The sequence below is a fragment of the Nematolebias whitei genome, chromosome 13 (assembly GCF_014905685.2).
Source record: "Nematolebias whitei isolate Nwh7 chromosome 13, NemWhi1, whole genome shotgun sequence".
NCBI lineage: Eukaryota > Metazoa > Chordata > Actinopteri > Cyprinodontiformes > Rivulidae > Nematolebias > Nematolebias whitei.
In genome coordinates this window covers 6,544,627-6,571,818 of record NC_056510.1, presented here as the reverse complement: position 1 = coordinate 6,571,818, position 27,192 = coordinate 6,544,627, and the positions used below count along the sequence as shown (strand labels likewise).

The 27,192-nt window shown below is 44.2% G+C and overlaps 2 protein-coding genes across 2 annotated transcripts; both read right to left on the bottom strand.

Annotated features, from left to right (window-relative positions):
* Positions 1 to 170: 170 nt before the first annotated feature.
* Positions 171 to 8,217, bottom strand: inhbb (inhibin subunit beta B). Its single transcript, XM_037686257.1, has 2 exons — positions 7,673 to 8,217; positions 171 to 2,079 (listed from the first exon to the last, which is right to left on the bottom strand). Exons 1-2 carry the CDS (start codon positions 8,058 to 8,060, stop codon positions 1,259 to 1,261), a joined length of 1,209 nt encoding a protein of 402 aa, XP_037542185.1. The 5' UTR covers positions 8,061 to 8,217; the 3' UTR covers positions 171 to 1,258.
* Positions 8,218 to 10,628: 2,411 nt separating this feature from the next.
* On the bottom strand, positions 10,629 to 25,645 carry si:dkey-3d4.3 (kelch domain-containing protein 3). The gene is made up of 8 exons (XM_037687169.1): positions 25,578 to 25,645; positions 19,527 to 19,712; positions 15,042 to 15,124; positions 14,864 to 14,942; positions 12,963 to 13,009; positions 12,327 to 12,441; positions 11,807 to 11,990; positions 10,629 to 11,416 (listed from the first exon to the last, which is right to left on the bottom strand). The coding sequence occupies exons 2-8, from the start codon at positions 19,693 to 19,695 to the stop codon at positions 10,798 to 10,800; spliced, it is 1,296 nt and encodes a 431-aa protein (XP_037543097.1). The 5' UTR covers positions 19,696 to 19,712; positions 25,578 to 25,645; the 3' UTR covers positions 10,629 to 10,797.
* Positions 25,646 to 27,192: the final 1,547 nt, after the last annotated feature.

Genomic DNA, 27,192 nt, shown 5'->3' with positions numbered 1-27,192 from the left:
GGGCTGCAGGTCATTAAAGACAATATTGTTGTGGAAGAGATATAAAACAGCAACAAAATAAATAGGAATCAAGAATAAACCAAATGTTTTCACAGAAGATGTAACACAAAATGCAATAATTGAAGTTTTAAATTTCATCTTATTTTAATTTTAATTATATTACTTTTCTCTCACCATAATTACAGATATGCAATTTGTTTTCAAAGTGAAAATAAAGAGTAAATGTAGGACGTGCGACTCCCCAGCCCTGTTTATAAATACAAACAGGACCGGAAGCTGGAAGTTGAAGCCACACAGTACAATATTTAAGCCCCGCCCCTTCCATGTAAATGAATCGGACATTTTATTGATTAAAAAAACAAAAGTGCACTTCAGATACTTTTGTTCAGGTGTTATTTTTGGTTGTTTGAAGTAGTTCTTACATTTGTGTTGTTTATTCAAAATAATTCTACAAATGTTTAGGTTGAATTAGTTTTTTGAGGCTTAAAGAAAGTGCCATGTTACACTGTGACTGACAGCCTGTGTTGGGAGGGTGTGGCGGTGGGACCTTTGTACCGCCTCACGTCTCAAGTGCACAAACTCTGGCTCCAAAAGCACAACGTGGTGCCACCCCTAAACAACCGGACCGTTTGCCTTCAATTCTAAACCACAGGAGGAGGCAGAGACGCTTCGGCCATCTTTGTTGTCGATGGCGGGGCACTGCACCCGCTCTGGCTTCCTGTTTGGAGTCCAGTATTTCCTTTCAGGTCGATGCTTTGATCCTGCAGGACCAGTCTGATTCCCCCAGAGAGGACAGTCAGAATGCTTCTGTCTGCATAGAGAGAAAGTGCTGGTGTTCTGAGTTGTAGAAGCAGATGAATTGTCAGTGCTTTAGAAAAACAAAGTCTCTTATGTGCTTTAAGTACTTCAGAGGGTTAGAGAAGGGTGGTTCTGATGCCAATCCTGTTATTGGCTCATATTGTCATTGTCTTTAAGCGCTTTTTTCATTTAAAAAATCTTCATTTCTGAGGAGATAACGGGCCATTATTTTTGACTAGAAATGGCAAACTAGAGCAAAAGTATCATTTGGTGATCGTCGCTCCCTTCTCGTCCCGTCGCTGACCGGCTGAACACTCGGACCGATAAATACACACACTTGCACCGACACATACACACGTGTTTACGGCTCTGGGCCGGTGCGGTATGAGGTGCACATACAGATATATGCTGAATATGTGTACCATTTGAAAAGAGTCTGGTGTATTCTGGTCCGGCGGACTCAGGCGCAGCCGCACTCCTCTACGATCATGTTGGGCACGTCCCTCTTGACGATGTTGTACTCGTCGTCGAAGTAGAGCATGGACATGGTGCTGAGCTTGGTTGGGATGCAGCAGGAGTTCACGGAGCCGGGACTCATCCCCCTCATGCGGTACTGGTTAACCACAGCAGTGTGGAAGGATGACGCCGATCCCGGGACACCTGCCATGTAGGCTGGACAGCTGCCCTCGCAGTAGTTGCCATAGTAACCGGCCGGGGCAATGATCCAGTCGTTCCAGCCGATCAGGCGGAAGTCAATGTAGAACTGCTGCCGGCAACACAAGCCCCCGCTGGTGCCATCGCACTCCAGACCTCGTTTACGAATGCGGTGCTTTCCGTCCACCTGCCGCGCACGCACCACCAGGAAGGGTCGGTGGGACGGGTCGCCTGGGTCCACCAGGACCGGAGCCACGCCGGCCGTCTCGCAGCCCTCGCAGCGGACCTCCAGGTCCTGCCTCCGGCTGCCCTTCCCAAACACGGCGCGCACCGCCTCCGAGAAGGGGAACGTGTGCCAGCCGCTGCGCTTCAGATCCACCCGCTTCTCCACCAGCGCCCAGTGGGCTGTCCCTCCTCCGCCGCCTCCCGGACCTCCCTCAGCACCACCTAGTGCGCTGGCCTCCCGGTAGTGGATCTTGACTGTGATCTTCCTCCTGAGACCCTTCTCTGGACCCACTGGCAGCAGACGGAAGTACAGCCAGAGGTTGGCCTGGGACACAAACAGGTTCTGGTGGCCTTCGTTGGAGATGAGGAAGTACATACCAGATTTGGGGTTTGTGTGTTTGTCTGTTGGAAACAAGAAGAACAGAGAAAAGTCTTATTCACACAACAACCTCAACTGTGCACAGGTTATGCATCCAAAGAAAGAAAGAACCAAACTGTAAGGATAAAAAATAATCAACTTTGAGACCGTATTTACTGCTTGACACCATGAAAGAGGGCAATCATGTAATCACCTTTATCTCTGCATGTTTGTTAGCACAATATCTCAAAGTAAATCATTGGCCGTTCATCTTCAAATGAGGCCACAGCAGCAAATATAAAAATGAGACTCGAGTCAGTTTTATAGATGTTGAGGTAAAACCTGGTGTGGTAGTAGATGAGAGTCATCCCTAGCACATGTTCCAACAAGATCTTAAACATTTGCCATACTAGGTGGTGGGAGATATTCAATTCACGTCAGTTTAGTTATACAGCACCAAGTCCCAACAGAAGTTGTCTCAGGACACGGAACAGAAACATTCACATACATTAAAAAAAAAATCAAATTAGTAAAGTTATATCTCTAATCCCATTCTGAGCAAGCCCAAAGGAGACAGTGGAAAGGAAAAACTCCCTTTTAACAGGAAGAAACCTTTAGCAGAACTGAGCTCAGGACAAGTGGCCGTCTTTGCTTCGACCGGCTGAGTTTGAGAGGACAAAGGTTACTCTCTTCTATGAAATCTACTTTTTTCTAATCCAGGGCAGAATGTAACGTCGACCTGGATGTGTCCAAGGCAAGTGGTCCAAATGTCTCCTCAGTCACGTTTGTTCCAAAGACAGACCAAATTTCTTAGTGGGCTCTCTTTGGAAGAAGGGTCAGAATCTTATAGCTGATCATCTGAAGAGCCTGAGAACTAAACTGACAGCCTCCTCTGGTGAAACCAGCGAGCTCAAACCGAACGTTTCACTCAGGATACTTGTGCAGACACAGAAAACAGAAAGTCCAAAGAAGGACACGGCTTTGTCCTTAAAGATTAGTTTTCCCTGCTTGCTCTCGGTCACTGCGTCAGGTGACCTCTGCGGCAGCTTCTGATAGGCCAGCTGTGACCAGCCTGGTTCTGGGATCAGGCCCAGTTGGCTTCAAGTCCGGTGCTGGAAGTGGCAAGTCCAGAAAACAGAAGGAGGGGAACAGCGGGGGGGACGGTGGGAGTGTGGTGGACGCGGCCAGGGCCGGCAGGGGGTTCATTGGGTTCACTGTCAGCAGCCAACCTGAACACCTACCCGTCTCTGCGTGGGGTGCAGCGGGAGCACCCTGAGAGTGACAGCACAAAGCCCCCCCATGAGGCGCCGGGGGACAGCCGCGCCGCAGCACGCCATTCAAACGCGTGGCTTTCCAGCAGAAAGCACCGGGAGGCAAAAATAAGAGGCATTTACATGATACTGGCCACTTTCTGCAGCCGCACAATGAAGAGATCCCGGCTGTCTAAAGGTGGAGCTGGCCTGCCCCCCCCACCCCCGGCACCGTTTTCTTTTTTTCTTTTCTTCAGAAGCATAATGATGGCTCCCAAATTACCCAGAGGTAACATGAAAAAGGTTTCTATTTCAGAAGGTTTGGTACAATGTGCTCAAGCAGCGCCTTTGAAAGTGGTTAAATGACTTTGTTTGCTGACTGATTAGTGTGTGTCAGTGTCAACAGGTGGCCACCAAAGATGGACCCCCCCTCTCTTTACGGTGCCTCTTCCTCCTGTAAACGGCAGCTTTACATTCACACCGAGGCCTGTTCCAACCAGCTCGGACCTCAAACACTCACTGCAAACCTACATGACACATGTCATCCTGAAGGACAATGCAGAGGTGGAACACGCCGAGCTGAAGCTGGAGTCAACAGAAAAGAATCAGCTGAAGTGCAGCTCTCACCTGTAAACGCCCCTCAGGGCTACAAGTAACTAACCTCACCTCTTTCAGTGCTGCACCTTCCTACGTGCCTCAACAGCTCCGAGCTGAGAGAAACGGGCCGCGAACGGGGAGAGGAGCGAGGTGTCGGCGGGAAAGCCGTGCAGGGAGGGAGGCCCTGCAGAGGAAGCTCAGCTGTTTCATCTGACCCAAATCATCTCACAATTAAAAACAGAAAAGTTCATGCTCAATCATACAGGTACAAAATCCAATCATGGTCAATCAGGTCATCTGGACAGTTTCTTTTTTTATGGAAAGACAGAAAAAAAGTGTCCAGATGACCTGATTGACCATTATTGGATTTTGTACCTGGATGATTGAGCATGAACTTTGATGTCTTGAACCACTTTGGCTGTGGCTGCCTGCCTGGGAGAAGTCGACAGGGGACAGGACAGCTCCCAGAAACCATCTTATCACCAGCAAACTGGTTGGTCCACTAAAGGAGTGTACTGCTTAGTGGGGAAAACGGTTTACTTGGGACTCCTCAGACTGATGAAGCCCTCCAGATTGACGGTGAAACATCGCTACGAAAAAAGAAACTGTCCAGATGACCTGATTGACCGTTATTGAATTAAAGACAGTATTCCTTGAAGGAATCAATCTTGAACTGGATATAAAAGATAATCAGTAGTGGTTGTTCATCCAGAGCTCCTGGAAGTTTGTTCATGAGATATTTTGCTAACAGACAGGCTTCCTTCAGGAATTCCAGTTAAATGGTTAAACTGAACTTCAGCATGCATCCAGTTTGTCTCCTTTGATCTGACACTTCTTTTTAATACTTTCATGCTTCGCTACGTTTTTTTCTTCTTCTGAGGTTCTTTGAAGGAATGGATCTCAGAAACAATCTGAAGCTGGCCTCGACACGCCTCGTCTGACAACCCACCCCTCGCCCCCCAGTAGGAACGTTGCTGGTGATTAGGACACCTGGGTGGGCTCGGTGGATGAAGAGCGTGTCTCCACCTGTGCCTCCGAGTCAGAGAGCAGGCCGTGGAAACAGGCGAGGTTGGGCTGGAGGCTCCGGAGCTCATTAGTCAAAGCTGCTGTCGACAACAATATGGGGGGGTGGGGGTGGGGGGGTACAGGGGACTGGGGGGTTCTGGCACAGGGGCACTAAGGCTCCAACATCCCTGAGACCTAAATCCCTTGGCTTTCCAGGAATTAGACAGAGGCCAAGGATTGAGCCTGACCCTGGTGCTGATGAAACTGTATGAGGGTTACAAACGATGAATGATTGATAGGATCAGAAGCTGTGAGGTCCGGCCCGGCCCGGTAACCATAAACCTGCCAACCTGATCCTCTGGACGAACTGTTAACGACCTCCGCGGCGAACTCTGTGCTTAGCTGCAAACAGCTAAAACGATCCTAACCTCTCCGTCGACCCCGTTCCTTTCTTTCCTCGCCTGTGTTCGCCGCTCCGCTCCCGTGGATACGCGACACCGAATCCCTCTGCAAAGACCCCCGTGTGCGTTTCAGGGGACGAGGGTGGAACTGGCATCACCTGCCAGGGGCAAGTTTGGCAGAGACGTTACCTCTGTGCAACCGGAGATAAGCTGAACGGGGCCTCGGCTGAGGGGAAACGGAGGACACGAACGCACCTTTGTGCTCCTCACGGCGTACAAACACCTTTTCTGCATCCATCTCCTCCCCCTCTCGCTGATCCGAAAACAAGGCCCTGCGTCCACAGCAGCTTTCTGGAGAACTTGCTCCCGGCTGGCAGCATTGGATCTGGAGGGGGTGTGTGGGGGGCGGTGAGCCAACTGGCCAGGAGGCAGATGGGGTCTGGGGGAGTCGGGTACAGAGCCAGCTCCATGGTACAATGCCACACAAAGGCTCAAAGGTGTGGAGAAGAATGGAAGAAGAAGAAGAAGGAGCCCAGCGAACCTTCAGAACGACAAAAGCATTCTTTTCAACTCTGCCATACTGGCACACACACACAAATACCCCCCCCCCCCCACCACCACCACACACACCATCAGCATCACCCCCAAAATTCAAGCCCACGGGGACTCAAATGTCTCATGAATTATTCTGAGTAATTTCTTTTGTTTTGCTCGTTTTTTCCTTCCGAGCGCTGACACGATGCGTTCGGAGTAACGCTCTGATAATAATTGCCCGCCTTTTGTTCCCCCTGTCATCGGGCCGCTCAGATCGGTCCCTGTTGGGGGGCAGAACTGTGCCGTCCGCTCAGAAGGATGGTGTCTGTGTGCGCTTCTGGGTCTATTTGGGTGCCTTTAATTGTATGTTTTTATTCCGTTCGACAGTTTGTGTTCTCGTCGCTCCAGCTGACTCTTACTGGATCTGCAGATGATTTTAGGTGTGTGCACGAGCGCGGTGGGTTGGGGGTGGGGGGGAGGAAAGGGTGTTCAGTTTGGATTTCTGAGAATTAGTTAGATACACACTCACAGAGGACGGGATAAAAGGCCAGTTGAGGGACTTTGTTCGCGTTGAAAAAGGGGCTTTATATGTTGGAGCAGTGAGTTGGAGCCCAGCTTTAGTGATGAGATGGATTCAGAGGTTCTTTTTATCCCCGGGGCTGTTCAACTTCAGCTGCATGGGCCGTAAATAAAACGTTCTCTGGGTTTGAAGGCAATAATTATCACCCACTGCCAAAAGGCAAAAACGATTATTTTTAACTGTGTTAGCAAAATATCTCGTGAACCCACCAGATACATTTAAATGAAACGGTCAGGAAATAACTGGTGAAACCTTGACCACCACATCGAATCAACACAAAGCCTCAAGACCACTGGTTCCCAACCTCATTGTGGGTTTGAAATAAATCAAACATTCATAACTGTGTGTGTGTTTTTTAATAAGATACACAAATAAAAACAGATATGATTTGTATAATTGTTTCTAAGGCTGTTGAGATTTTTCCCTTTTTTTTTTTTTTTAATGAGCTTTAAAATGTTTTTGTTTCAACCAGCCTGGGCTCAGCGAGTCCATGGATTGCCAGTTCAGGATCGATCGTTGATCAACTTCAGCAACAAGCAGGCCGCTAATGAAAAGTCCAGGGGTTTGAGGGCAACATGGCAACTCTATCCATCGCCCGTCTTTCCTGCTGTTGGGTTTGGAAAGACACATCTGGACTGTAAGTTTCTCCAGAGCAACGTTTGCTGCGGTCTTGGTCCTGCAGCTCAGATGCTGACAGGAGTACATGCTTACCCATCCATGGCTTCATGTGACGCTCAACATGTGAAACCTGTCTAGTTTGGGATTCTGAAGAAATTTAAAAAGGATTTATTGAGCTGCGCTGGATCAATGCTTCCAAACTATTCAGGTTCTGATCCATTAAATAACAGAACCAGATGCTTCGGAGCCCAACTGGTTTCTAAACAGCCAGAAATACCAGAACTGTTACATTTTATGATAGTTCTGGTAAAAGTGTGTTAGCAGCTGTTTTATATTACATTCCTGTAAATCATTGTAAAAGGCCTCAGTCGTTGTGTGGCCACCCACAGTGGGGTCCTGACCCGGACTTAGGGATCCACCGCCCCAGACAGCACGCGGGTGGTAATTAAAGGAGCCTGTGTTCAGTTTCTTTTTGTTTTCCATCAAACAGGATTTATCTGCAGCCTGTAAGAGGATGAAGATGATGCTGCTTGCTGTGGCTCCTTCATCATCCGAGTCCAAACCCACCGGGACGGATGTGAGGTCATCACCTCACCTGCACACCAGAAAGGTGTCCGAGTCCAGCCACGCGCAGTAAATGCGGGATTATTACCTGATTCTGCGAAGCTGATGATCTCTGAGGTCTCCGCCTGGACCTCGTTGTTGAACGCGGCCTGTCCGTCAAAGTTGGGGATCTCCACGCGCCCGTCCTCCCGCACTTTGCCCGCGTGCAGCCTCCGCAGCGCCGTCACCATGGCAGCCTTCGGGATGGGGTGCGTGATGTTCGGCCTGTCCTTCATCTGCAGCCGGTTCAGGATGTGCCTCTTCACCGCCTCCACAAAGTCAATGTTCACGCGCTCCGCTTGGTCCGGCGTCCTGAGGCCGCACGAGGCGCACGACTCCGGGGGCGAGCTGTGCGCCTCCGCCGCGCTCACCGAGCTGCAGCGCGCGGACACGACGCACGCGACTAAACACGTCAAAGCCAAAGTGTATGAGCTCATGTCTTCAAAGCGTCACACCAAATCAAAAGGAAAGGGTTCTCAGCGCGCGCACTGAGGACATCCACCGGTCCGGTCCAACAGACCCGGTCCCACTCGTCTCAGGTCCGGACAGGAGTCCTGCTCGGACCGGGAGGTTCTAGTCCCGTCACTCCGCTGACCCAACAGAACCTCAGGCAGCGCGCGCTCAGCTCGTACAATCCAAGACAAATCCAAACACAAAGTCCACAGCTGCGGTCCAACAACGCACGCGCCTCGATCAGTTCCGTGCCCGGCGCGCGCAGCGGCGACTGGATGCTCAGCTCTCTGGTGCGCACTTGGAGATGCTCGCGGAGACCCCCTGTCCGTCTTTGGAATCACCACAACAGGGGCTCCGCACACCCGAACTTTTTATACAGCCGAACCACGTGGGGTTCTCCACCCACTGAAGGATTACCAGCGCGCGCCTCCGATCCACGAGAGGACAAGAAGCGCTTTCATCACCTCCGTCCCCGCTTTTAGTCCAACAGGACCCGCGCTGATCCGGTTTACGGGTCCAGCGCACCATAAACCACATGTGAACTCAACGCGGTTCGGTTCGGTCCCAGTCAAAGGTCCAGTCACTGAAACTGGGCTGAAAGCAGGAGGTGCCTCTGAAACATGCACAACTCTGAGCTTTAAACCGCGCGCGTCTCCTGCCGTGCACCTTTGATATTTACGCGCACGAGTCACACAAATATGAGAGAAGGACTGCAGGAGCCGGGGATCGAACCCCCGACCCTCCTCTGATGGCTTGCTAAACAGCGCCATCTAACGGCAGACAAACATAACACAGCTGTTCTTACTGTTGGCGTCACTCTGTTGTTTACTTGTTTTTATTTTTCTGTTTGTTGTTTACTCTCACTAATTCTGCAGACTTTAGCTGTTCCCAGATCAGATGTTCGGCTCATTCAGCTGGAGCTGGGTTCAATTTTAGGATTTTTCAAAAAAATACTTAAAAACTGATTTTTAAATAAATAAACCTCACAATTCTTACAAAAAAATAAATAAATAAAATATTCTTGCTGTATCTCGTTACAATGATAATAAAGCTTATTCTGAAACAAGTAAATAATAAAAAATATATAGTCCTCTTTGAAGTCTGCTTCTTTTCCTGTTGTTGGTTTGATTTCATTTAGCCTTTAGACCAGGGGCTGTTCAACTGGGGGCCCGGGGGCCAAATCAAGCCTGAGCTCAGTTCGGCCCACTGTTCATTTTTATATAAATTTAAATGTTAAATATTAAAACAAACTTACTTGATGAGAATAACTGCTGGATGTCCGGTCCTGGCCTCTTGGCTTTCAGTAACTGTGCCCCCTGAGAAATTTAGTAGAATAGAGATTGTAAAATGTAAAGTGCAGTACAAATAGAATAAATTATTATTGTTCAGCACTATTTTGTTACTTTTAGCTTCAATCTAGCAGGTTCATGTTCTGCTTTAGCTCACCTTTAGCACCTTACAGATGTCTGTCAGCTTCTGTCCTGTCTTTAGCTGTTTTTATCTTCTGAAGCTTTTCACTTTAACCAAGTGTTTTGATAGTATTTAGCTTTTAACAACTCACTGTCAGCGTCCTTAGCAGACTTTAGCAGACATTCAGTGTATTTTTTCCTATAGTATAAAACAATAATAAAAAAAAAACCTTTAAATTGAAAAAGATGAACGGTTTAAAAATTGGCTGAACTCTGTTTTCAGGAGAAGATGTGAACCTGGAAACCCAGAAGTCCGACTTGCTCCAAAGGCTTCGGCTGAGATGAGAACCCGGCTCGCGGATGTTGGTCTCAGCAGAACTTTGAGCTTCAACTGAAACAAGATGAAGTCCGGTGAACACCAGCTGTGACCCGTGGCCCACAGCGAAGCACGGCAGTGGAGTTATCATGCTGATAACTGATGACTTGAGCCCGGGTCACCACTGCTGCGTACGACCGAAGACTTTAACTCTGCAGAACTTCTAGACAAAATAAGGTTCTAAAGCTCAGGTTCACTGATGGGGTGTGGGGGTCCTTCCATCAGAAATTTCTGAATAAAGTAGCTGCCTCTTCCTGGATTCTGGTTGTTAAACATCTTCGTTTACCTACACAAGTAAACACTTGATTCAACAACTATTTTAGAGAGAAACGAGAAGTAGCCTGACCAACAGTTCCCCTTGTGTGAATAGAACACGCTCCGCTTCTCTCACGCATCCTAACACCCACCCTCCAAGCGTACTGCGGTGCAGACGCACTAGCTAAGATGCTACAGACGTAGTGCTCTGCTTCTCTCACGTATCCTAACACCCCCCACCAACCCCCACTTCCCTGATTGACAGGTGGCGGCGAGGATCCTATTTGAGCAACAAAAGAATCATAGAGTTTACCGGCCCGTTTGAGAGTGTCATCATTTATTCCATATTTGTTTCAAATTTATTCAATATTTTGTTGAATGTAACGTTGGACTTTTCTTACAGAATCTTAATGATGGTTTCTTTATTTTCAGAGGTGCTGAGTTCAAATTTAAAAAGAGGCTAACATCGCCACTGCTGTTTTATCAAAACCAACCAAACTTCTTCTGTGCACATTATTTATTTATGAGCTGCAAAACAAACGCACTTCCATCAATAAAACTTTATTTATAAAATGTTTTCAACATGTTTTCTATACAGCGTGTCAATAACTTTTTCAACATGACATAGCACCAGGTGTGTGTGTTTGATGTAATACTGCTCCGTGTAAACCTTGTTGTCTGTCAGGGGTCCGTCAGAGTCATCTGCCAGATGGAGATGGGACTGCTGGTGCTGTACGGTCGGCCCCCCAGCACCAGCAGCGTATCAGGCAGATGCTTCCTGATATCTTCGTCCTCCTCCTGATCCAAAAGGTGTTCTTCTTCTTCCGTGCAGCTCCACTGCTTCTTGAAGGCTCTGTTTTCAAAAGTCAAATGGCTTCCCCTCGGCTGTGGACCAGTCCCGGTCCTGTTACCGGGGTCCGGTTCTGAAGAACCGAGTCTCTTTCTCTCTGGACTGAACGTCTTCAGCTCGATATCGCCCTCTGAGCCCAGCCTCAGCGGTGCTGGGAAGCACTTGTTCATAAAGGGTCGGGCTTTCTTGTTCTCCTGCCTGGGTTCATGCTCAGAGCTGGAGCAGCAGCTGGTGGGGGCGTAGCTGGGACCCAGACCTGTGCAGCAGTGGTGGATCTTATCTGGCGGGTTGGAGCCGGGCAGGGAGGCCACCTGGATCCAGCTGTGTGTGCTGAAGCTGTACCTCCACAGACCGTTCTTTGGGAAGTTCTGACACTCACCACCTCCAAACAGCAGCATGCTGTCCCTGAAAACCACAGCTGAGTGTCCCATCAGCCTGGGGGGTCCGGACCTGAAGACCAGGTGGGTAAAGGCAGGTGTCATTGTTGTGTACTTCATTATCACACAACACACAGCGAGTCAGTAAAACACAGGCGGGATGGAAAACACAAAATATTTTCTAACAAATATTTAATTTTCCGTCAGACTGAAGTAAAAGAGTTCAAATTTCAGGTTTTATTGTCTGAACGTTCATGAAGCCGTCGCTCCACCCGGAGAAAACCCACGCATGCACGGAGAGAACATGCAAACTCCACCCAGAAAGGCCCCTGGACCGGGGTTTGAACCAGGGACCTGCTCGCTGAGAGGCAGCAGCTCTACCAGTTGCGCCACCGTGCTGCCCCGAAGCAGAATAAAGCTTTAATAATAATAATAATAAATAACAGATAAACTCGTCACTCACTTGGTTTTGAGGCAGGTCCATGTGCGACTGGTGGAGTTCCACTTCCAGAAGTCTCTCTGCTCCAGCAGACCCTTCAGTCCACCAAACAGGAACATGGAGTCCTGGTAGGCCACGGCAGAGTGACTGTGTCTGGGTCCAGGACTTATCGAGTCAGCAGGACTCAGCAGAGACCAGATGGTGGTATCTGTCGTTCAGACACACAGGATGAGACCTTCCAGAGGACCCAGAACCAACGTGAACCCAACACCCAGAGGACCGTTGGTCCTGGATCGTTTGGACTGTTGTCTCCCTGAGAGCAGCAGACTCTGAACAGCTGTGGTTTTATATCAGAGGGGCTGAACTGGAAACTACTTTCTGAACATCAACTTTAGCTTCTTAACTTCCTCAGCTCAGAATTATGGACATCATAAAGAGAACATATTTACATTTATATTGGAAAAAAATAAACTCAAAGTTTTCAATGTTTTGTTTTAACTGGGTATTTTCTACTTTGATTACAATAAATGTATTTGTAACTCACCAAAATCCAAACACCAGAACTCCTGTGAGGGTCCTTTAATGTCCAGAAAACCTCCATAAACCAGCATGGCAGGTCCGATCACCACGGCGCTGTGTCCCTTCCTGTTGCTCGGCCTCTGCGTCCACAGGATCAGAACTTTTAGGATCCCTTTAACGTTTACAGTATATCAGCCTCGGTGAAAGTTTAAACTTCAGCCATTCCCAGATTTCAGCTGGACTTTGGTCTCCATCACCTGCAGGTTCTCTAACTTTTACAACTTCTAGCTGCTATTTGTACTTTGATAGAAACCCCACCCTGACTGTCTCCAGACTCTGAGTCTTCCTTTCAGTTTGAAGGTCTAATGTTTTTAAACTCAACATGATCTGAGCAGTGGTTGTTCCTAAAATGTTCCTCACATTTCTTGATGTTCGTGCGGCACTGCAGGTATTCTTCGGCTGCTAAATGTTAGCTTTTAGTCGTGTTCGTTTTCAGACAGCTGTTCTGATGGTAAAATGTAAAAAAAAAAGAAAAAAAAAAGCATTTGGACTGGGTAAGGAGATGTTGTGACAACGTGATCTAAACCTTCACGGCAGAATAAAAACTGTTGAGAGAACTGAGGATCAGTGTCAGCGCTGCGTTTTGGAAAGCCTTCTGTACCTGGGGGGAGCTCCTCTTTCCCTGGCAGTGCACCCACTTCTGCTTCGCTGAAAAACAACAAAACAACAAATAATAGTGAAATACTGAACACAGTAGTCCCTCGCTACTTCGCGGTTCGTTTATCACGGACTCGCTCTATCGCGGTTTTGCAAAATAAGAATGGACATGAGCCGCACGATCAGCATGAAACTTTTATTTAAAATAAATTATTTTAAATTATGTAGCACCTCCTGCATCTCTGTGCAGCCCACACTGCAGGATAAACTTCCTGCTGCAGCTGATCAGCTGTTCTCCGTGTTGAGAGGAGAAGTGGGCGTGGCCAAGAACGCTTGCAGGTGGCTGAGAGCAGCGGAGGCAGGGAGCTGAAATCATGACTTTCTGTGCTCCTTGTGTTTGGAGTTTAGAAACATTGTTTAGAATATTGCAAGAATGTGGGAAGGGTTTAAAACACTTTATAAAAACTACTCACTACTTGTTACTTACTACTACTATTCCTACTTGGTGGTTTTTCAGTTATCACGGGGCTTCAGGGTACAGATCCCCCATGATAAACGAGGGACTACTGTAAAATGTCCTCCTTTTACTATAAAAATAAGATCAGTGTAATAAACTGCCATGATCTCTAAAAGTTAAATCTGGTCCTCTGGACATTAAAAGAAGAAGTAGAAATGTTTCGTCTTTCATCCGAAGTCTGAGGTGCTGTATTTAGCTCAGTCTTATAAACAGCACCTTCTCGTAGTGGATCAACCAGTTTGGCTATTTGGTTTTGGTTGTCAGCAGCAAACTGGTTGATCCACTACAAGAAGGTGTTATTTATAAGACTGAGCTGAATACAGACCTCAGACTGAAGAAGTCTTTCGGATGAAAGAAGAAAGGTTTCTACAAGTTTTTTTCTTGTTGAATGTCCAGAGGACCAGATATAACTTTTTTCTATTTTTCAACCTGGATTATTGAGCATGCATCAGGATAAACTGCCATGATGTGAATGGTTGCACGCAGACAGAAGTTACTTGTACTTTATGGAGAAAGGTATTTTGACCAAACCTGACTGTCCCACCACCAAGGTCTGAACGACGCAGGGTCCTCTTTTACAGCTCCAACTGTTTCCACTCTGCTTGGAAGGATTCACACAAGATTTCAGTGTTTCTGAGAGACTTTGAGCTCATTAACGCAGTGATGTTGGAGCAGAAGGCCCGGCTCGGTTCCAGTTCATCGTGACGTCACTCAGTGAGGAGCGGCCCACTCAGAACTCATTAAACCAGGTGTTTATTACCGTGCACAGGCTGTCCGTCACTGGAGAACGGGGGATGAACCCTGACTTTGAAGAACCAACAGGTGAGTCCAAAAGTCTCAGGGACAGAAATCACTGGACTGTCTCAAAAGGTTGTGCAACAACATCTTCAGTTCAGGGGTTTTGTCGAGGCTGGTTTCATTAGTTTGTTATTTTAAATAATTCTGTTGGACCAAAATTCAAAAACAACTGGATTTCATGAGTTGAATTTTATTTTATTTTAATTATTTTTGTCAGTTTCAAGTTATTTCAGAGACATCTGCGAGCTTTTCTTTCATGAATTTCATATATTTATACACAGATGCAAATAAATTTAGTTGAATATGAATTGTTTAAAAAGCAACACAAACACCCGTTTTAATAAAAAAATAGAAGCGAGTGTAAGAGCCCCAGCCTGAAAGCTTTAAAACTAAAACACCGTGTAAATGTGAGCTGTAAGAGGCACGAAGCACAAAGCCAGCAGTAATGAATATTTTCAGAGGTTTGGAGGCTGGAGTCGACATGTAACAACACGTTCTCTTTGTTGGGCCTGAGTATTCCCTGGAAGAAGCTCCAGGATTAGCTGACAGAGTAAATTACAGCATTCATGCACCTCCATGATAAAACTCACCCGTGTCAAACACCCAGAGGGCACATCTGTACTTGGTGTAGGCCGAGTCCAACATGCCTCCAAAGACGTACAGGAAACCCTGAGCAGGTCGGAGGAGTTCAACGTTTCAACACCGCTTCGTGTTTTACAGGAGAACTGAGTAAAAGTAACGTATGTCTTTATCCGGATGAGTTTGTACCTCATGGGCCACCATAGAATGTTCCTCCAGCTCTTCTGGTGCAGCTTCACTTGTGCAGTTTAACTCGGTCCATTCATCACTCACTGAAATATTAAACACACGAGAGCGACACGTGACCGCAGGGTTCTGCTCCCTGCCGTTCACAGCAACGTCCATCTTTAAGCACAACCTGCGTCGCTCACATTTACAGGTCTGAAGAGGACTGAGAGCATCGGACATTGATCAGATTCAGATCAAAGGATTACTTTATTGATCGGCTGTGGTCACTCTGACCGTTAGTAAATAGCCCAAACTCGTCTTTTTATTAACTGTTATTAATATTTATTATTAATTAATACTATTAATATTTTATTAATCCTTGTACTCCTGGACCTTACCGCTGCTTATGCTACTTTTGACAGCAGTATCCTTATATCGAGGTTAGAACACTGGGTTGGGATTACAGGTGCAGCGTTAGAGTGGATCCGTTCTTACCGTAAGTGACAGGAGTTTTTGTGTTAATAGTAATCGATACCTATAGTAATAGGAAATAGTGTATCTGCATCAGTGCCTCTTTAAAGTGGGGTACCACAGGGCTCGATTCTCGGACCTCTATTGTTTTCACTCTATCTGCCCCCTTTGGGAGGGTCTATCCTGAGGAAACATGGTTTTACGCTTCATTGCGATGCTAATGTCATATTTATCTGCCCTTAAAACCTAACAGTTCTTGCTCCATCCGGCCTCTGTTAAAATGTCTCAATGACACCAAGGCATGAATGGCTTCAAATGTTTTAAGTTTCAACGATCAGAAAACCGAAGTCGTTTTCAGCCCTACCTCTACTGCTGTCTCTGTTCCTGTAAACCTCGACTCTCTTGAGCCATATCTTAAGCAGTCTGTTACAAATCTCAGGATACCAAAGAAGTCCATGCTCAATAATCCAGGTATACAATCCAACAATTTCCAGTCAGGTCATCTGGACAGTTTCTTTTTCTCAGGATAGTTTACGACTCTGATTTTAAGTTTAATAAACAGATTAACTCTGTTCTACAAAAATCTTCTTCCAGTTAAGGCAGATAGATAAACTTAAGTCTGTGTTGACCAACTGGCCTTTAAAAAGAGTCCATGCAGTCGTTACAACCCGGCTTGATCAATGCAACACGCTTTATGTCGGGGTCAGCCAGGTCTCCCTTTCACGTCTCCAGTTCGTCCAAAATGCAGCAGCTCGGCTCTTAACAGGAACTCGTAGGTTTGAGCACATTTCACCAGTTTTGTCCTCCTTTCACTGGCTCCCTGTACGTATTAGAATTGATTTAAAAATTATCCTATTGACCTTTTAAATGCATAAATTACCTCTCTGACCTACTTCAACCATATGTTCCTTCTCGGGCGCTGAGATCATCTGATCAGCTGCTTTTGGTTGAAGCTCAGAGGAGATCGGGCTTTTACAGTCGTGGGTCCTAAACTTTGGAAAAATCTGCCCCCAACATTAGACAGACCCCTTCACTTCCTGTTTTTAAATCTCTCCTGAAAACACACCTGTTTTCACTGACGTTTAACACTGTGTGATTTGATTTAGTACTTCATTGTTTCTCATTGTTTTTGTGTTTTATGTTTTTATTTTTGATGCTTTTAATACTTATTATTATTTCCCTTAATTACTGTCTTGCTCTTATTGTGAAGCATTTTGGTAACAGCTGCTGTTTTAAATGTGCTTTATAAATACATTTGACTTTGACTAATTGTGTTGCTCAGTCTGTGTCTAATTTTGTCTGTTTGAATGTTTTTGTTGGTGCAATGCACTTCGTAACATTTTTCTTGAAGGATGCAACATAAATCATATTTTCAGGACTTGGAGCTTCCACTATAAGCCCAGAGGTGAAACGTGAACAGCAACAGATGTGAATAAAACCAGCGATGTCACTGAATCAGCAACATGTTTCACACAAGCTGTTATTATGGAACAATTATAGTTTGGTTTTATGAAACGCATCATTCTGTGCACTTTAGAGTTTCACATTTACAGTTTTAGCTGTCCCAGTTTTATTTTAGCAGTAAATTGAATTTGTTTAAGCTATACCTTCCTTAGTTCTTGTTCTTGTTAAACTACTAAAACAATTCTGTAGTTTGTAAAATTTGGGGGATTGTTGTTGATCGAGAGACATTTAGTTATTTTTATTAAGACAGTAAAATAAAACACGTCAGTTTTTATTGTATTACCAATAAAACCAGCACAAACAGAAGCTCTTTCCCTGCACAGCTACTGAAGTCACATCTATCCCCACAAAACTGTTTTTATAATAACTTCAATGAGGCAGATAAAGAAATGTAAATATCAGGGACAAACTGATCTTAATTCACCTCCGTGCACCGGAACCTTCTTCACAAGTATAAAATCAAATACTCAGGTTCTCTGTTGATTCAACAAAAAGAACCCGACTAACGTTTCTTACATTTATCTACCTGGATTATTGAGCGTGCATCGAGATGTTTAAAGTCCTTGATGCTCGAACCGTGAACTTCCTCTCGTGCGAGGAAAGCCAGAGTTTCAGAAACGCAGAGTTTTCATGTTTAGTTTGAAGCAGACGCACGAGACGAGATGCTGAGTTCTGCCTCCTGAGGTCACAGATGCTTGCTGTGCTACAAACAGCCGTCGGGTGTAAAATACTGTGAAGTTAAACAGAACGTAGCTGAACACCAGTCATGGCAGACTGGACCAGAAGCTGTTATTAAACTACAAACAGGTGAGTCACAAAGTGACAAGAAAACACCTGAGCAGTCGACCTGCGTGAGCGGCTCTACAAACCACAGAGTTCTGAAATCTGTTGGCAAACATCTACACATCCCTCATCTTTACTTGGGGTCACGGGGGTCACTGGTGCCCATATCCAGCAGTCACTGTGTGAGAGGCAGGGGACACCTGGACAGGTCTCCAGTCCATCACAGGGACACCTGGACAGGTCTCCAGTCCATCACAGGGACCTGGACAGGTCTCCAGTCCATCACAGGGACACCTGGACAGGTCTCCAGTCCATCAAAGGGACACCTGGACAGGTCTCCAGTCCATCAAAGGGACACCTGGACAGGTCTCCAGTCCATCACAGGGACACCTGGACAGGTCTCCAGTCCATCACAGGGACCTGGACAGGTCTCCAGTCCATCACAGGGACCTGGGCAGGTCTCCAGTCCATCACAGGGACCTGGGCAGGTCTCCAGTCCATCACAGGGACCTGGACAGGTCTCCAGTCCATCACAGGGACCTGGGCAGGTCTCCAGTCTATCACATGGACAAATAGAGTCAATACGTATTTTTTATTTAATAAAATATAACAGGGCGGCACGGTGGCGCGGTTGGTAAGGCTGCTGCTTCTCAGCGAGCAGGTCGCCGGTTCAAATCCCCGCCAGGGGTCCTTTCTGGGTGGAGTGTGCATGTTCTCCTGACGCATGCGTGGGTTTTCTCCCACATACTGAAAGTTAGGTATGTACGCACAGTGACGGCTGGGTATGGACATCAGTGACACCCCCCACCCCCACGACCCAAAAAGGAAGAAGCAGGTAAAGGTAATGGATGGATAAAATATAACAATAATTGTTAAACTTAAATAAATACGTATAAAAATAAATAAATAAATAAAATCACTGTAATGCCACTTTGATTGTTGATATGTGCTGCTGATCTCATGCTGCTGATTAATTGATCCATCTCTGGTTTCGCGTCACGTCTTCAGGCTTCATTCCCATCATCCGTTTTAAAACTCCAGAGGTTTCCAAACTCAGATCTTGTGTTTTCTGGACTGTTTGAGAGTTTATATTAAATGTTTAGCGGGTGGTCGGGCTTTGATTGTCCCTATGCTTCAAAACCAAACAAATAACTTATAACAAACAACTAAGAAAGAACACCTGGAAGAAAACAAAGTCACATTTCTAATAGAGTTTATGGTTTCTTTTGTCTAACTTTATTCTGATGAGATGTTTTTAAAACTGTTTAAATGTTCAAAATTAAAATCTACTTTTACTTCTGAGCACTTTGAACAACAAAGTTCAAACTGTTTTTTTTTTTCAGGGTTTTTAGATCGTTTGACGTGATCTTGGGTTCTTTGTGTTTTAATTTGTAGAACGAGTTTATTTGTGTCTGGATATTTTATTTTTCCTGGTTTTTGTGTCCCGCGTGATGCCACGATGTTTTCCTTCGGTCAGTCGTGCTTTCTTCAGCACTCGCCTGCTCCTCATCCTCTCATCAGACGGCGTGTTCGTTAGTTTGCTGCCTCGTCAGCTCTTTCTTTTACTTTGTTCACATCAGCTGGTGCTCGTCGTTGCTTTGGGTCCAACTCAACGTTAAACTGTGACATTTATGATTCTCCAAATAACGAACCGTGGGAATGATTTTTGAAACGGAAATCTTATTTTCTATTAAAGAAAGAACAGAGTTCATGTGTCTGTGCGTGTGTAGGGCTGTTTGTCCCGTCTGTGGTTTGAACTTGGAGAAACAGGTCGGTGAAGACTCTTACCCACGTTGTACTTCCAGAAGTCCCCCACGCTGCCACTCTCCCTGCCTCCCAGGAGGTAAACGTTTCCATGGCAACTGCAGCAGGCGTGTTTGTAGCGGTCACACGGAGAACGGAGGCTCTGAGGGAGCTGCGTCCACAGACACGGGTTACTGTGACTCATGGCAGGCATCCTCACCGGACCATGTTCTAACACCAGAACAAAAGAAAGATAAAGATAAATCAATAACAACAACACAAAGGTTTCGAAACTGTTGAGGAGTCATAGCTCAGAGACGAAGCTCCAGGTCACACAGGTCCCGAGGTGATCTTTACAAGTCAAAATAAATTGGTATTTCCTCTCTGGTCCAGGTATTTTTATTTTTTATTATTTTTCCTTTGTCGGTTCTGTTGTGTTTTCCTGTTCGATGTGGATTAATTCATTCAAGTTTATTTGATCAAGGACGGCACAGTAAACAATGTTACATGATAAAAACAAAGCAGCCGTTGTTTTGTAAGAAAGGTTTTCTAACCACAGGCTAATTTGCAAACCCAGTCCTTGGTTGGACTTAAAAAAGCATATAGAATTAAAATAGAATTAAAATGAAACAGTCCCCTCACACATGCACACATGCCTGCTCCTCCATCACCACGGGGCTCAGTGTTCACAGAGTTGTTTTTGTTGCAGTCATTGTTTCACCTGGGAATTAAAAACTCTAAGATCTGTTAATGTTTTAATTGCTGATAGTAAACTGTTCAAAATATGAAGCCCTTTAAATGAGGAGGAACATTGAGCAAATGATGTTTTGTATTTTGCAGGTTTGCAGTCTCCATCGCTCGTGAGCTGCTGACTTTTAAAATCATTCTGCTCACCAGCTCTGGGACAAGACCATTAATGCATTTAAAAGTCCACTTCAAACAAGAAAATAAATTTAAAAAAATCGTCAAAGCTTAAGAAACCAAACGTCCAGTATTTTCCAGTGGTGCCACTTCAATGGTTTCTGGTCTGAAACGTTCGGTGCTTGTGAAAACAACGTCCTCACAGGTTTGAAAGCAGATGGAGTTGCTTGGCTCCGGACACAGACACAGTCTGAGAAATGAGACAGAATCATGGCTGTCGGCACAACTGAGCAGATTTTAAACATAAACGTGATCTTATAAGATGAAAACAATTTATGTTTGTCTTCTTGTATTTCATAGTTGGTTCTGGTTTAGCTCTTTTGTTTTTCAGTGTTTCTTGTGTTATTTACACTCCGTCAGCTTCCTCAGTATTTGTTTCAGTTAATCTCATATGTTCCTAATTAGTCACTTGCAATCAACTCAGGTGTTCCCACTTTTCTCTCTCCTTCAGTTTACTATATAAGCAGCTCTAGTGACCTCCTCTCCAGTAGCTCGTTTGGGTCTTTAGGTTCCTGTCCGTTTGTGTTTTCGTCGCGCTCCTCTGTTCTTTGTAAAGGTTGGCCGCCACGCCGGCCTGTGGTTTCGCTTCTTTAAAACTAACAAGTTTAAATGTATTTCTGAGCTCCTCCGTGTTTGTCTAACTGGGTCCAGAACAGATGATGCCTCCTGGAGCACATTTCCATACTTGTGTCGCTTAATGGCGACATCTGCTGGACTTTAGAAAGTATTGCAGGCAGCATGTATAAAAAGACAGTTAACATCCATAAAAAATAAATACAGTAAGGTACTTTATTTATAGAAGTGTATTTATTCATATTAATTTGAATACAACTAACAAAATATAACCGAGTAACACAGTGTGTCAAATGCAGAATTTACAGAAACCTCTTTTGTAATAAAGTATAAATGAAACATTAAAGTGACAGCTGTGTATAAATCCTGTAAGCCATGAAGGGAGTACATAAAGATTAATAACAAAGGGTTGAACAGGTACACAGATAAGTGTATTTTTGATTCTTCCATTATTCTAAAGGAACCTTGTTCTTAATATGATGTTTTTGAAAAGATGCCGCTGGACTTGAACATCTGCTGTTCAACTTCATCCTGCTTTCAAAAACCTCTGCTGCCACAGGTTATCTAAGAAAATGCAGTATTTTGTTGGTACTTATTTAACGATCCATTTTAAAACGACTTGCACAAAACGAACATGACATGCCTGAACTGGTTGCTGACGACAAATTGAAGGTTGCGGTTCTGCTTCCTCCCACGCAGCTCCAGCAGCAGCTGAAGGTGTGAGCTAACAGTCCACATTTCACCTGCAAATACATTTATGAGTTACTTCATGTAGAATGATAATAATTTGAATCGGGAGTTATTCAGAAAGGAATTGTAATTTAGTTAACTCAAACGACAACAGAGCAGAAGTGGAGAAAGAGGAAACGTTTACCCTAACTGGCGTTTCAGATCAAGATGCTCCAATTCTGGAGAAAGTTTCCTCGTCTCGATGATCCCACACGATCCATCCCAAAGACGTTCGTCCAAAAACAGCACGTGGTCAAAGTCTCTTCCTCCGTTCTGATGCAAGCCCAAGTTTCACTTCCTGATAAACAGTTTGGCGCCTCACTACCGTACGACAAACGGCTGCGTCAGTCATGTGATTCTCCTTGACCCATGTCTGGGTCCAGTCCACCACTCCGCTGTGACAGTGGAAGCAGCATTGGGGCGGCTGTGGCTGAGCGGTTAGAGCAGTCGTCCTCCAATGCAAGAGTTGGGGGTTCGATTCCACCAGCAGCACATGCCAAAGTGTCCCTGGGCAAAACACTAAACCCCTCATTGCCTTTGATGTGTTTCCCATCGGTGTATGAATGTGATAAAGCTCTGATTAGTCTTTGTATAGATCTAGTATAGAGCTGTAGGAATGGAGAAATGAGGCACGGATTGTTGTAAAGAGCTTTGAGTGTCTTCATAAGATAGAAAGATGATGTATAAGTACATTCTGTTGTTTAATTGACTTATGGATCAGGATTGTCTCAGAAACTCTGCTTCTGTTATTTTATAGACTTTAAGTTGTAAACTCCATAAAGTTTAGCTCAAAAGTGGTTTACAACAACATATATTGAAAAGAGGGGAAACGTTAAACTCCCTAAATATGTAAAATCAGGTATCCTAAAAGTTTAATTGAAAAACGTGAACACATGATCCCCACAGAGAAGCACGGTGGTGGCAGCATCATGTGGTGACTTCTAATTAGAGTCAGCATAAACTGAGGAAGCTTTCAGAGAATTAACACTTAAACATCTTTTATTATTCAGAAAGACAACAGCATGAACATTTATCTGTTATCTTTTGTGTTTCAAACTTCATCAAACTTTATGTAAATATGTTTTAGTTAAAGATAAACTCGTTTTTTTTTAACTCCAGGTTGTGATAAAGGAGAATGGCTGACGTAAGAAGCCTAAACAGCTACAGAACTCTGAAACCATCCGGTTCTGATGACGCTGTGTGTGTGTGTGTGTGTGTGTGTGTGTGTCAGCAGTGGTTGTTATGGATGCAGAGAGCTCCCATCAGGATTCATGCTGGGACTTCCTGAACCACAGAGGACCAGGCTACTCACGCTGGTCTTACAGTCAAAGGGGAACAAACAAACAAATCTTTGTCCTGGAAGAACTTCTCGGCTGACTATGTTCCTGACTGTTCAGCTGCAGTCAGAGCTAACTCTTCAGCTTATGTTTGGTCCTTTTATTTAAAACATGAAACATTTCTGAAATTATTTCATGTAGCGCCACAGTCCACTGCAGCAGATGATAAATATCATCTCAGTGATTTAACATCTTCAGCAGCAGAATGATTGCCGGTGTGCAAGCCGCTACTTTGTTCTCACACTTTGTACCCCGCAGTTTATATGTAGGAGTGTTTGATTTATGTATTTTTTCATAGTTTTCAAAATGTATATTATTTTGTAGGACTTCCTGCTGTCTCTTGGTAGCTTCATGCCGCTAACATTTTCCTTCGACAGATCTGGGCGCTTGTGGCACAGAGAACGCCCTCAGGGAATCAGATGTACTATTTGACTTGCGGTCACATGACCTTGATAAGACTTCTTGGTAATATTTACCAGTAAATAATTTCAGTTACGCAGGTGTTTGGTACTGTTCTGTCCATTTTGAAGCTATAATGGTGGTTACCATGAGTCAGACGGCGAAGCTTCATGAAGACTTGTGACGATCTTACAATCTGAGCGTGTGTTGAAATCAAGTTATATCTGCTGGCTGGTTCTTGTACTACAACAAGACAGATGCACACAGCTGGAGCAGACTGGGGGCACAGTCCCTGAAGATGAACGGTGGATGCCTGTGGCTAAATAACCGGAGGGTCTTACTTATGTAAAAAAATTATGTATTGTCTTATATTTAATACGTGCAGCTTAGAGACAGGTGCATTCTAAAGCCCGGCAATTACAGCAAAACAGTATAAAGTTCAGCTGGCTTTCATTAAAGACGAGTGAACCTCTAGTTTGTTGGTTTTAATTCCTTTTTGCATTTATTTGTTTGTCACATTTGGGTTGCGTTCAGTTCGGTTTTGTTTAGGGTTTCTATTCTTGTCATGCTGGTTGATGCCAGCCAGTCTTCTTGTGGTTTTCTGTTTCCTTCTTGTTTTACTTTTGAGCTTTTGCTAAATACATTTCTTGTCTTTTGCTCAGTTTTGGTGTTCAGTCCTCCTCCTTGGGTCCTACACACTGACTCCTGACAAGGAGGAGGTGGTGTGAGGTGAATGGGACCACCTAGAGTCTCTCAGGTTTATAAAACAGCTGCCAAAAAGAAACTTTAAGAAGGAAAACAGACACAAAGAGCTGATCGCCAAGACCCACTTCATCTCATCAGTAACTGAAGAGATCATCATCTATGTGGATTCTGTTTGGTTTTATTTTGTTTATGTACGTTGATAATTGTATTTTTCAGCTTGTGGCTGTAACTGTGCCATCTTGACCCGGTGTCCCTCAAAAAAAGAGCTGATCATGTGAACGGACCACCTGCTTAAATAAAGATGTTCATGATGTAGAAGTCTGATCACGTGAAGCTACATCTGAAGAATAAAATCATTTTTCACCTGCTGTATTTTTCTGAACACACCTTGAAGTCGATCAAGAGGCAGACTTTATGACCCAACACCTGAGCTGCTGGATGAACATTAAAAATGCAAGAGTTTAAATGTTGACTGAGCCAAGAGACGAGGAACACCTCAGATAAAAAACAAACTACATTTTTATCATATAATGTTCAAAATTAAGTCATTAAATTTAATTAAGCAGCTTCTCCTTAATGAACATTTTACAAAATAGTCGTAGATCGAACTAATAAATATTAAACCAGCATTTAAATCCATTTTTTTTATTATAAAAAGATAAAAAATTGATGTTTCTGTCACTATTTTTAGAAACTAATTTTTATTCCCACAGCTGCCGGACTCCCAGAGTTATAGTCATTTTTGCATTGGCTGAGGTCAACTAGTTATGTCGGCCATCTTGAATGGGGCTGACATCAAAACTGAATCCACTTGTTTGTTCTGGTCCATGTTACTTGGTGCTTCTTACCCTGCAAGAAAAAAGTTCTGCCGGGAGCTCCTGCAGAGAGCGTGTTCTCGGAGGCGGAGCGAGAACAAAAAGACGCAATGAAGTCACGAGGAGAAACATCTTGACATCTCAGTATAAATCAGCCTTTTTTAGGTTACAACTTCCTTTGACTTTAAATTTGTGTACCTTCACTGAAAATGCTTTTATTGTGAAAACGCCATTTTTTGAAAAATGTGGAGTCATTTCCTGTTAGCTACAAGGAGATGCTGTAGCACCCTCCGCACCCCCAGTTCCCCTGTTTTTTCCTTTTTTTAACATTATTTCTTAATAAAGTTCTGTCGCCCACGGACACAGAACCAGAACCCGGCTAACTAACCGAGCTAACCCGTCATTAACACAAACTGACGGGTCTGAAGACGTTTTGGTTAAAGAACTGTCGAACTTCTGGATCACGGCGCTCCTTTCTGTAGACCGTTACTCCTCTACTCCTTCGAAAATAAGACCTAAAAGGGAGTTTGTTTTTTTCACCCAACCTGTTGTAAAGGCTTTTAAAATACCAACCCCCCTTTTAACAACACTAAATAAAATGTATTTTTTCCACTTACTTAAACTTTTCACGGCGTCGTTCTTCGATTGTTGTTTATTTAAACGGAGTTTTGATGCGTTCACTTTCCCTCGTAAATCACATAAGCCACAACTGGAGCTCCTTAAAGAGGAATTATTGCGTAGACATAGCCTACAGACTCACACACTTCTTAGTTGTTTTATTTATTTACCAGCAAATTATTGTATTATAGCGTAATACTTGTGTTTTTACGTTACACTTATGTGATGTTTATTATTTTTAACATGACATAGTCATTTAAATAGGCCTTAGATAAACCATTTGTATAATATCACAGCGCTAAAACAAACGTTAGGAGAATACAATATAGTAAAAATGTAATAACTCGTAAAGACTTGTGTTTCATGCCGTCCAGCTTGGGAGTTGTCATTTTTCCAAGAAGCTTTTAACGCAGCCTTAGTGGGCGGGGCTTTAAATCAACAGAAAGAATGACAACATTTACCTGGCATGGTGGTATTTACAGGATTATAAATGTAGTCGTGACTGTACAAGCTGGACTTTGAGCCGTATTAAAACTTATATGTAAGCTCTGTAAGAAGCCCCATGATCCTGAACTGCAGTTTGTCTGTAAATGTTGAAATTTTACAGACATAAAAATCCTGTTCCCTTCAGGTCACGTGATGAGCAGTAAAAGAAATCACTTCCACCTGATTTATCATCTAATGCACAGTCCCAACTTTAAACTCTACAAGCTGAAATGCTTGTTTGATGTATTTTTTTACCTTATGTTTGCCCCCACAGTGACAACAATTTCATTTTTTTTAATTAATTTTGTGATTTTGCTTTGTATAATCAATTATGATAAAAAAAAAACAAAAAAAAACAGAATTGTAAAAAGTGAGGGAGATCTGAATAATTTCTGAACCTGCCGCATGTTTGAGTTAAACAAGCTCATGCCAAAATTAGAAGCGCTGCAACACAAGACAGGATTTACACAAAAATAAACAAAATGTTTTTCTAAGACACTTGGTAAACAAATATTTGTACAGAGTTGTATTTCCTAGAAAGCACACATCTCAACGTAATACATTGTTTTGTATTTAGGTCACAAAGTGCAACAAAAATGATTTCTGTAAATCTGTCTTGGAAGAGTTCACGTGTGACAAAAATCACCATGACACTGGAAGGCTGAGGTTTATTTAAAACAGCTGCAAAAGGTAGCAAAACAGCAGCTGAAAGCTAAAATTAGCATTAAGGGGACAAACTCAGACTCAAAGAGAACAAAGGAACAGAAGACCTCTTCATGTTTAGGCTATTGGTAAATAAAGTTTAATATTTCTAAAAGAATAAAAGTTACAAAAGCTAACAAACCTTATCGCACTAATCGTGAACGAGCCGAACATTTTGATGGTTAAAAAGCACCAACGTCTGCATGAACCGTCCTGCTGACTCAGCCTTCACACTTATACATGTTTTACTACAACGAACCTAAAGCAAATGTGCAGCTGTTGCTGTTAAAGAAGTTATTTAAAGTCACAGCAGATGAAAAGTTAAATTGTTTATTTGTTTGCTTGGGTCAGTGGATGAACTTGCAGGAGGTTCTTTAGTAGAAGAGCTGATCTGCACTGCCCAAGTTCATGTATTTATTTACAACG

Coding starts and splice junctions, on each gene's coding strand:
- inhbb (XM_037686257.1), bottom strand. CDS start 8,060: ATGAGCTCATACACTTTGGCTTTGACGTGTTTAGTCGCGTGCGTCGTG. Junction 2,080..7,672: donor CATCAGCTTCGCAGAATCAG/GTAATAATCCCG, acceptor TGTTTCCAACAG/ACAAACACACAAACCCCAAA.
- si:dkey-3d4.3 (XM_037687169.1), bottom strand. CDS start 19,695: ATGCCTGCCATGAGTCACAGTAACCCGTGTCTGTGGACGCAGCTCCCT. Junction 13,010..14,863: donor CCTCTGGGTGTTTGACACGG/GTGAGTTTTATC, acceptor GTTGTTTTTCAG/CGAAGCAGAAGTGGGTGCAC. Junction 12,442..12,962: donor GAAAGAGGAGCTCCCCCCAG/GTACAGAAGGCT, acceptor CTGTGGACGCAG/AGGCCGAGCAACAGGAAGGG.